The sequence below is a fragment of the Rhyacophila brunnea genome, unplaced genomic scaffold, assembly GCF_057557595.1.
Source record: "Rhyacophila brunnea isolate RB1 unplaced genomic scaffold, BYU_Rbru_1.0 scaffold_13, whole genome shotgun sequence".
Classification (NCBI taxonomy): Eukaryota; Metazoa; Arthropoda; class Insecta; order Trichoptera; family Rhyacophilidae; genus Rhyacophila; species Rhyacophila brunnea.
Window position 1 is genome coordinate 33,639,702 of NW_028232785.1, and position 12,447 is coordinate 33,652,148.

The following is a 12,447-nucleotide window of genomic DNA, read 5'->3' on the forward strand; positions in this document are numbered from 1 at the left end:
TTGTTTGTTCCTGATAATTATCTAATGAATCGAAAGCATCCGTTGTTTGTGCAAAGGTGCAAAACTAACTTTCCATTTGTAATGCCAATTGAGAGGGCAATAAATTTGTACAACCAAATCACTTCAGATATTGTCATTCCTAAAATAGGGTCTGCTTAGCTCATTCAGTGACTTTCTTGTTATTATTTTTTTTTAATGTCCACACTAATTCTACTGTTTAATGCACATCTTGTTCTTTTTTTAAGATATATGTAATACTCTTTTATTGATATTTATTTTCTTCTAAATGTAATGTCATAGTATCAGTGCTATATTAGGGAATATTGGAACACAAGTATATTTTATTGATTGTAATAGTATTGCTTTGAATATATTAACATTCCTATTCTTTTTGTAGATTTCTACCCAGAAATGTTTGGCACTGCGTAACAGTGAAGCATTGGATATCGTTAAAAAAGATACGGTTAATAATGACCCGAGTTACAACAAAATAGCACATGCAATCAATAAAAACATAAAAATGACGATGCAGCATTCGGAAATAACCATCGATGAACAGAACATCAAAGATGAATTTCAGAAGTTATACTTGCCAAAGGAGGTTCGAATTAAGTTGAGAAGAGTTACATATTTTCCACGTAACTTTATTTGTAATAATTGTTGTGGAGTGTTTGAAACTGTAAAACATCTAAATCATCACTACGTTTCATGCATGAAGTCTCAGCATGTTAAGTTAAACATGACACATACTGGTGAAAAAAGACATCAATGCGATGTATGTTTAAAAAAATACATCAACAATAGTGTACTCAAGAGACATAAAATGACACATACTGGTGAAAAACGACATCAATGCGACGTGTGTTTTAAAAAATTTTCACGAATTTGTCATTTAAGAACACATAAAATGACACATACTGGTGAAAAACCACATCAATGCGATGTGTGTTCTAAAAAGTTCATCCAAAATAGTGATCTTAAATTACATAAAATGACACATACTGGTGAAAAACCATATCAATGCGATGTATGTTTTAAAAAATTTCCACGAATTTGTCATTTAAAAACACATAAAATGACACATACTGGTGAAAAACCACATCAATGCGATGTGTGTTCTAAAAAGTTCATCGGAAGTAGTAATCTTAAAAAACATAAAATGATACATACAGGTGAAAAACCACATCAATGCGATGTGTGTTTTAAAAAATTTCCACGAATTTCTCATTTAAAAACACATAAAATGACACATACTGGTGAAAAACCACATCAATGCGATGTGTGTTTTAAAAATTTTATCACAAAAAGTCATCTCAAATCACATAAAATCACACATACTGGTGAAAAACGATATCTATGCGATGTGTGTTTTAAAAAGTTCATCACAAATAGTCAACTCATAACACATAAAATCACACATACTGGTGAAAAACGACATCAATGCGATGTGTGTTTTAAAAAATTTCTGCGAATTTGTAATCTCAAAACACATAAAATGACACATACTGGTGAAAAACCACATCAATGCGATGTGTGTTCTAAAAAGTTCATCCGAAATAGTGATCTCAAATTTCATAAAATGTTACATACTGGTGAAAAACCACATCAATGCGATGTGTGTTTTAAAAATTTCATCACAAATAGTAAACTAAAAGAACATAAAATGACAGATACTGGTGAAAAACCACATCAATGCAATGTGTGTTTTAAAAAGTTTATCACAAATAGTCAACTCAAATCACATCAAATGACGCACACAAAAACTGCAGCAATGCGATGTGTGATTAAAAAAAAATCTGCAAATTAGTCATTTAAAAACACATAAAATTACACATACTGGTGAAAAACCACAATAATGCGATGTGTGTTCTAAAAAGTCCATTCAAAATAGTTATCTCAAATTACATTTAATGACATAAAATCTGCGGAAGCTTTACTTTCGGACTTTCCCCGAGTGACCGACATTTTCGATTGCTCGCCCACGCACACCGAGATAAAATCGGCTGTGAAAAGGCTCAAGAACGGAAAGGCACCGGGTGGAGAAGGGATTCATCCTGAATTCCTCAAGTACAGCCTGAGCGATATTCTGCACCCTATGTTTCATCTGATGACAAAGGTGTGGGAAGAAGTGCGCTATCCAAGGAACTGGGTGAACGGTAAAATCATCACACTTCACAAAAAAGGTGACCTTCTAAGCTGCGACAATTACCGAGGCATTACGCTACTCAGTGTTCCGGGAAAGATTTTGGCAAACATCCTCTTGATGAGAATAAGGCACCCAATTATTCCGAGTTTCTACCTGGTCGAGCGTGTGCAGACCAAATTCACAACCTTCGATGTCTTCTTCAGCAGAGCCATGAGCTGAACAGTCCGATAGCTTGCTGCTTTGTGGATTATAAGAAGGCTTTCGACAGTCCGCACCGCCCCTCCCTCTGGATGATACTGGGACCATACGGGATCCCTCCCAAGATCATTGCCATAATCAAAAGCCTGCACGAGAATAGCGAATGCTGTTTCAGAATTGGAGACACTGTCACGGAATGTTTTGGGGTCACGACCGGAGACAGACAGGGTTGTGTCCTCGCACCGTTTCTCTTCATCATTCTCTTTAACTTCATACTACGGAAGTCAATACCACCCGACCGAGGCATTCCTGTTACCCCCACGGTGAAGCTATGCGACCTGGAATACGCCGCTGTCCTATTCGACAACTCAATCGAGGGCTATCCCACATTAAAGTGATTTTGAGATAATAGGGGTTAAAGGTAGAACTTGTTTTTTAAATCTCCATTGATGATACAACAACGCAATCTATTGTAATACATGTGTAATTACCACACAATTTTTATATGTATTTTTATTTTTAATAATTACAGAAACTTAAAGTTATAAAACATTAAAGTCACTAACTTTTTTTGAAGTATTTTTTATTTTAAATTTTAATGAAATAATGTGGGTTAGTCACGGGTTAGTCATTTTTGGTATTTCACATATTACTTCGTTTTCTTCTGTTGGTCACTTTTACACGTTTATTTTTGGTGATAGAATTTTGAGAACCCACAGCTATTATAATTGTTGTTCTTCTTCCCCGTTATGTATTACATTCTAAACCATGATCCAGAACTGCATTGTTGCCATTTAAATTGTTATAAGAGTTGGGATGAATCGCGGAGTAGGTATGTAATGTAAATGGAAGTATATCTTTTCAGTTTCAAATCCCAGTTGCATACAATTCAGGAAGTTGTAAACATTCGTAAGAACAGCTTCTTCCCTCTTCCTCTTTTTAAATTAACTTCAGTGAAGATACATTCTTCTTGGAGTGTTGCTTTCATTTAAAGATTTCATGGATGTTTTTTTGAGCCTTATCCATCATGTTTTAAGCCATTTTACCTTCTCTCTGTCAACAGCAATCTTCCGGTTGGTTATATCGTCTTCGAGGATCTTTGTGTTTTTTTAAATGGACATTTTTCTATCTCTTGCAAGTAATGGCTCTATTTTTTTTTACATACAACAATGTTGTTGCAGTAGTAGTATATTGTCTCTTCTTTTGTATTATTTCAACATGACCCATTATAAACACCGATTTTAATTCCCAACTAATTGAATAAAAGATTGCAAAAATACTTTTCCTTAGGTCTGTAGGCACCTTTTCATTGAAATTTAATTTGCATTCACAGATTTTAGGTTCAAAATGCTTCGCTTCAACACCTTTTTTTGAAGTCGATGTATGGGCTTCACCACCCATCTTTTCTTTTGTTATATTTTTCTTATGAGTGTGAGGACGTCTTTACCTTTTCCGAGATGATGAAAATGGAGTTCATAGCCTTGTCAGGTTGGGGTTAACCTGGAAATAAAACATTAAAATGACTAAACATCATTGCAAAATTTAAAAAAAAATGTTGTAAGAAGCAAAAGTGACTATCCAACATGGTGATATAAAAGCTAAAAAATATTAATAAATCAAAGAATTTAAAGAATTGAATGATAAAATGAATATAAAATATTACCTTCCGAGGACGATGTTGAAGGTTCTGGTATAAAATCTCCACCATCTTCATTATTATCACCAAAATAACCGGACAAAGACGAATCACAACTGTCACTGTTTGCCATTTTGAATGTTGGTTAGTCGTTTTTTGTTTTCATAAAAAAACAAAATCGTAGTTGCCAGAACAGCTTACAGATGCTAGTGTCGTACTGAATTCGTATTATGGCTTAGTCGTATCTGGCACTAATAAATTATATGCAAGTGGGCCTTTGACAAAATCAACACACCCCTTTAAAAAAAATGTAGGGACGTTATCCGGTCCCAAAGAGCGCGTATTCTTAAGTTTTTTAATAAATCTATACACGTCACGTTAATAATACGTATTGCCTCTGTGCTAAATACAGTTTTTGAATACCTACTTCAAACCCACTTGCTCTAAGAAATCTCGTTTATTTTTTGCTATATTTTGATTTGTGTAGGTGGACGTTAGGTCTTAGTGACATAAATTGAAGTGTATCGAACTCGACTACCGTAAGCTTGTTGTTTTTTTTAAACCATATCCGATCCTATTAGGAACACATGGGCCTCTAACAGATTTTGTTTTTACGTGAAACGGATGTCAGCCACTTGCACAACCTATCAAATCCATACCAGACCCTTTACAGATTGAAAAACAATATGTGTACATGCCAGACCCAGGATTTGAACCTAAAACCAACGACGCTCTATGCCGATGCTTAGGACCTGCGGCCATCGTGGGACTGTTAGCTAGCTCGTAGCTTTGTTTAGGCGATCTGACAATATGATGCACACTTTTTCATTCAGATTTATATATTTTCGTTGAATTAGAAATTCATATCACACATGGTAATATATTTTTTAATTTTCATGCCCTGCCTAAACCAATCTATAAAAATATTATTCTATGTATAAAGTATCTTATTTTATATGATTAAACGGCATAATTTTAGATATTTTATAGATAGATAAGTATTTTTTGACAAAGTATATTCTGTTATGGTTTGGTTTCGCAGGGTATAAGGCGATATATATTTTTTTGATATTTTACAATTTCAACTGCTCCTATTAATAAATATGTAGGTATCTGAAAACATTGAAATTTTTTTTTTTATTTTGAGTCAAAAGTAAACTTACAATTGTAAAAAGATATTATAAAATGTGAATTTGTCATAGAACCCTATCTTATTATTAGGTAGGTAATATTTAGGTATTATTAAAATTTAGTTTATTAAGTTTTCTATAAGTACTTAAGAGATTTTCACTAATTCATAGTTTTAATATTTTTTGTATTTATTTAAAAAAACATCGATTTTTATAAAAATTTTAATGTGTGCTTCGTATTTTTGCGCTAGGTGCCTTTGCACATATATTCTGTACACAAGATTGCTATCGAGGGTAGTTTTTCATTTTTATATTATTGAAGTATTAGCACGCATTGTAACATTTACAATATGTTAGCCGTCTAAACAGTAAAACTGTCTATCGCACTATAAAATTTAACACAGAGAGGTGCTGTTAAAACATAGCACTTGTTGTAACAATTGCAACTAATTTCTTGTAATTGTTACAATAACTGCTAATACTTTAATACAAAAAAATGAAAACCTCCCTCGATAGTTGCCGATAGCGGCCGATACCAGTCTTGTGTATAGAATAGATGCTCTGGTAGATAAACACATATACTAAATTGAATAGGTACCTAGTAATACGTGTGACGTCACTAAATACAAACAATTGTACAACTGTCATCGTAATTTCGTTTATGCCTGTAAAATATTGGTGTTATTTAATATTCTATGCCTGCTCCTCTTAATTATTAAGAGTTAGCCTTGTTATGGTAATAATAGTTATGCCCAAAGAGATTGGAATTGGTTCTGTTTAAATAAAATGTCTGCCGACGGAAGTTTTTGTTTTGAATGAATGAACCCAACATTTTTAGCCGTTTGACAAGTAGAAGGTACCTGCTGAGTATGACGATAGCTTGGTTAAAACCTTTATTCATTGACAATATGTATTATATTATTATTGTAGACAGGTATAAATAAAGAAAATTGGAAACTTATTTAGTTTTAATCGTTTTTATTCACACTATCCCATTCACAATAAGTAGCACCGTTTCGCACAAGGAAACTACATTTATATGAGGAGCATCATTGTAACCCATATAGATATTGCACTCTCCCCTCAGAGTGTAGAAAATGCATTCTCTTTCTTCTCTCGGTATGCTGGTTGCTGGCCATCGTCTGTTATTTTGACTTGGGAGTGAACAAATAAATACCTCGGAATGGAGTAAAACGGCGATTTTTATTTGTTTTATACTTTTACTATTTATTACATTTTTATCATTCTTTCGGAACGGGAGATGTATATTATATTTACAGTAATGTAATGTTTTCTCTGGAGGCCTTAATTTTTTCGCTTTTGATCTCGCTTTTCAGCGAGAAGCGCTTTTTGATACCGCTGTCAGCGAGACGCGCTTTGGCACTGCAAGCAATCCCCCACCATAAAAGCGGTGTACACAAACACACACGGCCTCTCTAGCCCCCAGAGGAGACATCCCCAAATGGGAGCAATTCGAAGGCGTGACATTATGACGTCATCTTTCAAATAAGAAAAATCGGAAACTCTCCTTTTTAATAAATTATTGACGTAGAAGTATCTTTCCAGCAGGTCTATTCTTAACGGTCACCACTTTAGTACGTTTCCATTATTTTCATTATCCAAATTAATAAGGAAGGCATTGCATGCATTAAACATTTATCGGGGGCTACCTATATCCAATTCATAATACGGCGAAAATTTAGGTTGGTAGACATGTCGGTCAAATTCGAATATGTTTGTGCTGCCTGTGAAGAGCGATCCTGGACTGATAAAGCCGAATTAGCGCCGTCTAGTCGGTAACTCGGTAATGAGTCAGAATAGACGTTTTACACGTGTTAATTTGTAGTATTTTTATTGTTTATAATTACTAATGATCTATTAGGTTTTTACGATTTATTATTGATGATAATATAAAGGGTTTTTAACAAGCACCAAATGTTAATAATTTTTTTATTGTGACCTATGACTAGATAGGTAGGTAATGGAAATGTTACCTACTTTATTGTATTGATTTGTTATATAAGTTAGAGTTAAAAGACGTATTCATTGTCAGTGTTTATTTACCTTTTGGTGAGTGCACACAGTGCTTGAAGATGCCGATAGGCGAAAACCGGGTCGCAAATAATAACGTCATAACATACCTCTCGAGACCAGAGAAAGAACCAGCCATCGAAAAAAATATTTCTTCGATTTTATGGAACAGAAGTATTAGTATATTGACAAAAAAATAATTTTAGGTTTTTTTATTTTATAACAAGTAAAGTATACTATATGCACATTATGTGGATATCAGGTCACACTGCAGATGAATATTACCTACTCTATAAACTTAAGGAAGGTTAAGAAAACAACTTGTTCATAGGAATGGATAATTTTATTAGAACATTATACAATAAAAACAATACAAAAACATTATAAATAAGATAATAAATATATCTACACTTGAAATTATGAAATAAAACCCTAAATATATACTTTAAAATTGCTTTAAACTGCATCTTATACCGTGTGATACAGCTGAGAGCAAAAAATTGTACACAGGTATATATTGCATTTTATACAAATATACCTGGTGTGGGACTTGCATCCAGGATATCAGCACACGAATGTTGAATGGTCATCCTAGAAGCGAGGAAGATGGCCACCGTTGTCCAAATGCACCTCATCGATCGGTTGCGGGACATCATTTCTCCTGCATGCTGGTGGCTCTGTGTCTACCTGCGATGTCGACATGTTTCTTGGCCGACCTCGTGCTGGCGGTGTTAAAATGTTGGCTACCCGACCTTCATATCGAAGCATAGCTTTTGCTAATCTGATTCGAAACGACAACAGTCCCATAATTTCCGTTCGGGGTACATTTTCTGGTTTGCAGTTCTTCATATACATCAACCAACAATTTACCACCGCCAAGTCCACAAAGTGGTTAAAAACCCTCACAGGCCATTTGCATGTCTTCATCGCAGTCCTATAATAAGCAATCATCCGATCGCAAAGATCAATGCCACCCATGGACATATTGTAGTGTGCTTTACAATGGCCGGCTGAGTGACATTGATCTTCCTCTTTACTTCCTTCGCCCATCACAATATGCAGGTACCAACAGGAGTACTGCCGACCTCGGCGGAAAGTAAAAACACGGATTCATTATCTTCCCACTTGACTACACAGACTTTGTCTTCCTGCTGAACCTTCTCATCCCAATCTCCCCTCTGCATTGCCTTATCGTTTTTTAATTTCTTTATCACATCGCCGATTCTATTACCTACTTTGGACAGTTGCAGTTAAGGATAGTTTGTCTTGAAGTAACGAATCGGCGAGCTATAAACTGGTGAAAAAACTATCAGTATAGTGACATGACCCGGCTCACGGCTAGCTCAATAATACTACCGGGCCGTCACTGAGGAGACTAGTGATGAATTAGGAGAGGTGGATCTCCTTTGTAGTATCACAACTTTTGAATTCCCGAATAAAACTCTCAGCTGGTGTGGTGCCGAATTTATCCAGGTACCAGAGTTCACGGTCACACAATAAGGTTAACTGTCATTGTTCCCGTAATTAAATCTCATTAAAGTATCAGTAAACTATTTATTTGTTCACTATAGGATCTCTGTGAAATCTTTCACGAATTCCCAAAAAGTCACACCTAATTCAGAGAATGTATACGCAGATATTCATTGGATATTTTTAATTCATGAAATATTTTCCCATAAGAAAGAAAATATAATTTACTCTTTGGTCACACAGTATTAGGTTTATAAAAGAATAGAATTTATTTTATTGTTGTTTATAAAGTTTATTTATGTTCACAGTATGTTTACAAATATTTATTTGTGTTTACAAACTTGTTTACAAAAGGTTTGCTTAATGTTTACAAATTTATTTACTAAAATTTGTTTTTTATGTTTACAAATTTATTTACCAAAACTTGTTTTATAATTATGTTTACTTAATAAAGTTTCAAAAATTTATTTTGTAATCCCGAAAAGATTTGTAAAATTTATTATTACAGACTGAGTTTATTAATTTGTTTTTATAAAACAAATCCGATCACGTAATTTATCCCGATTACGTCACCTCGTATGATGAGTAATGAAAAATAAAATTACTCCGCGAGCGCGTCACTATCGACAGATACGTGGTGTTCGTGCTACGTTTTAGCGGCCGACGTCACTACCGACAGATACGTGTTATTCGCGCCACGTTTTGCCCGCCGAAGGGGGACTTACTGGTACGTATGAATCGCGAATGTACTGAGAACCGTGTCTCACAACTTGGCAGTGAGGACTGCTGCTTGTTGAAGATCGCCGGTGAAGAGTGTTGAAACTAATGATTTTACGGGAAAAGTGGTCGCCTTTTATACCCTTCGGATAGAGGTTTAACAGGAAACAGTCCGTAAGGGATAGCAGATGTATATCTTTCTCTCACGGGATAAATTTACGTATATCTCCCGTTCCTGGCAACTTTCTAATAGAGATATCTTCTACTTTGGTCGGGTTAAATTTACTCTACTTTATTTCCGCAAAATTAAGACTCAATAGGGGTGTTTCAAGCACCCTCTAGAACATGTCCCTTAAATGCGCAGTTAGGATGACGTAAGCAAAATAGTTAATTTTATATGATTTTTCGTGTTCAAACGAAGGGGAAAGTTTCTAGCTTTCCAACGAGGTATCGGAATAAGTATTCGGGTACTAAATAAGGGAATGGCAGTCTTTAAATTTAAAATGTCAAAATGAAAGGTTGACACCCATGTACTCGTCCTTTCCACCACTCTTGGCCTTTTTAGGCCAATAGAATTTTACTAAGTTTTAATAAAACTGTTTGGAGCCGCAGAAACTTTCTCATTCGATATTTACTTTTCGGACGAATATTATTACGAGAAAATACTATAATATTATACTTAACATTTCAACTTAAATATATAATTGCTTAATCCTAACAAGATGTTATACACGAGCAGTTACTAACTTATTTAATCTTGCATAGTGACTTTTATATAGTAATATGGATGTAACCTTGAATCTATTTTTACCTTGCGAGCCAGCACAGCTGGGCCGTAAATTCTAGTCGAACAGAATTCAGTTAAAGTTCAAGGTCACACGTCAATTTGTATTTTTAGTTGCAGTATTTAATTCTTTTATTTACCCAAGATGCGATTAAGATTTATTATTGTTTATGGGTAGAAACCCATCTATACCAGAATCTTAAGTTTTTCCAATTGTTACTTTTACAATATTCATTATAGTCAGTAAGTTATAGCATTAACAAAATCTATAATTATAATTACGCGTCTATAAATATAGGTACGCGTTTACAGTATTTTTATAACGGTAGTTAGCTTCTATCTTGTATTGATAAAATTAGTATTAAAATTCTTTATTCACAATTATACAGTATATAAATTTATAAATATTCAATTTTCTTTTCCAATTTTCATACACTTCCATTATTGCTATAAAAGTTATTGAAGCATGTACTTGCTAAATTTTACGTAAACAATCTCTCCCATAACTTATTTCCTAAGTTTAATGGAGATTTCCCGGAAATTTATATCAAAAAATACATCGCGCTGATATTTCACGACGTGACATTTCGAGGTCTGTGGTCACAGCGTTCCAATTACACTGGAGCACTCTTGATTTTCGGAGGCGAAAAATTTTTACGTAAAATTTTATTACATTTACAAAGAAAAGGTTAACAACATACATTTTACTTCCTAATACTAAACGATTACGCTAGTGGTTACCTGTTCATGGTCTTTTTGACCATTTCATTCTTGATTCTTCCATAGTTTAGAACCATGGGACTTATATATCCTGTCTGAACCGTGTCGTGAGGTTGTCGCAAGGCTATTGAGAAGTAGAATTGACTACAAGGCTAGATTTGTATAGTTATGTCGTTAAACCATACTCTGCCACAAACACTAACTGAAGGTCGGCGTTTCTGCTCGTGTCAATAGACAATGCAGGAAGAGTCATTGGCGAGAGTCCGGCAGAGTAACTTGACCACACGTGCGCCCAGGCCGAACTGCTTTATATCTCCATCCGATACCTTTCCCGTCTCTACATTATATGTGAAAATCTAACACTAATCCATCTCTGGCCGCGAGAACAAAATTTTTAAGACCTACATGATTTGGCTTGTTAGGCACAAATTGTCTGTGTTCACAGCGGCCAGTGAATGGCATCATTTGCCCGTCGATGGAGTTATGAGCAGGTCTGGGCAAAGTATGGCATTTTTTTAGTAGCTCACTCAAAAAGGGACTAATCTTCCAAAGCTTATTTGTGCAGCCCGTGCGGTCAGCAGTATTATCTGCAAAATGCAAGTGATTCCGCAGTTCGAAGTACCGGTCTCTGGGCATTGCTTAATATTAAGTAAATTAGGTTTATAATATCTAATTGTACAGTGTTTGACTCATACCAATGAAGGCGCAGTACCAATTATTGTTTGAAACTCAACGCATGGAATCATTCGGTCATATTATAATATAAAATGAAATGTGGACAATTCACGTCGTTGGTTATTTGCGCGTTTTAATACATGCCACGCATTGTTTCTTCTTAAAAAAGAGTAAACATGGCCACAGCGTTTCTGTCAGTGTATTTGAATAAATGTTTCCTGTTCGCAGTAAAAAACAATATATTATACTTATTATTATGATGAATGTAGCATCTGATTTTTGCAATGTTGGCATTTAAAATAAGTACCTACTGTGATTAGGTAAAACCCTTCTCTATAAAAACGACAGCAATTTCATATCACATACCTTAGATCAATAACAAATATACCCCTGATAAAAGTTTGCAATCCCTGATAAATATAATAAAAATAACATTTCGCAAACGATTTCTGCGAAAGGCGACCTTCAAGTACCTGCCTGCGCCCAATGCTATTGTCTAACCCTAAACCTCGGCCGAGCGAAGCTCGCTTCGATCCCAAGCAACGGTAAATTTTTAAAACCCAAAAAGCCTGAGAATATTCGGGAATTTAGCTATACTCTTCAGACTTCCTACGCATCTCCCTTCTTTCCTTCACAAGATAATAATTAGAGATATATTCCAATTAGTATGAAAAAAAAACTGCGAAAGCGGTGGTACCACGCAAGGATCCGCTGCCCACGCGGCGGATATACCATGCCAACAGAAAGCCAAGCTGGTTTTAACATCATAAATCAGTGTATCCCTTGTGTGTTACAATAATTCATATTATAACCACCCTTCAAGCAGCCCGTGAACCTAATAAGGTGGGTCAGTGTTTCTCCAAATAATGTACCTAAAAATTAATTATATAATATTCCTATATATATTATTGGTTAATTTAATTAAACGCAAAATTTTTAG

The 12,447-nt window shown here is 34.8% G+C and overlaps 1 protein-coding gene across 1 annotated transcript; it reads left to right on the forward strand.

The window, feature by feature from the left end:
• Positions 1–907: 907 nt before the first annotated feature.
• LOC147077338 (uncharacterized) lies at positions 908–8,081 on the forward strand. The gene is made up of 3 exons (XM_085941671.1): positions 908–1,027; positions 1,442–1,699; positions 7,983–8,081. Exons 1-3 carry the CDS (start codon positions 908–910, stop codon positions 8,079–8,081), a joined length of 477 nt encoding a protein of 158 aa, XP_085797797.1.
• The last annotated feature ends 4,366 nt before the right edge of the window (positions 8,082–12,447 follow it).

What these genes read in the sequence shown, in the direction of transcription:
- LOC147077338 (XM_085941671.1), top strand. Translation starts at nt 908, where the DNA reads ATGACACATACTGGTGAAAAACCACATCAATGCGATGTGTGTTCTAAA. An exon ending in AAAAACCATATCAATGCGAT is followed by an intron (nt 1,028 to 1,441) that starts GTATGTTTTAAA and finishes AAACGACATCAA; the next exon opens with TGCGATGTGTGTTTTAAAAA. An exon ending in AAAAACCACATCAATGCAAT is followed by an intron (nt 1,700 to 7,982) that starts GTGTGTTTTAAA and finishes TCTGGTTTGCAG; the next exon opens with TTCTTCATATACATCAACCA.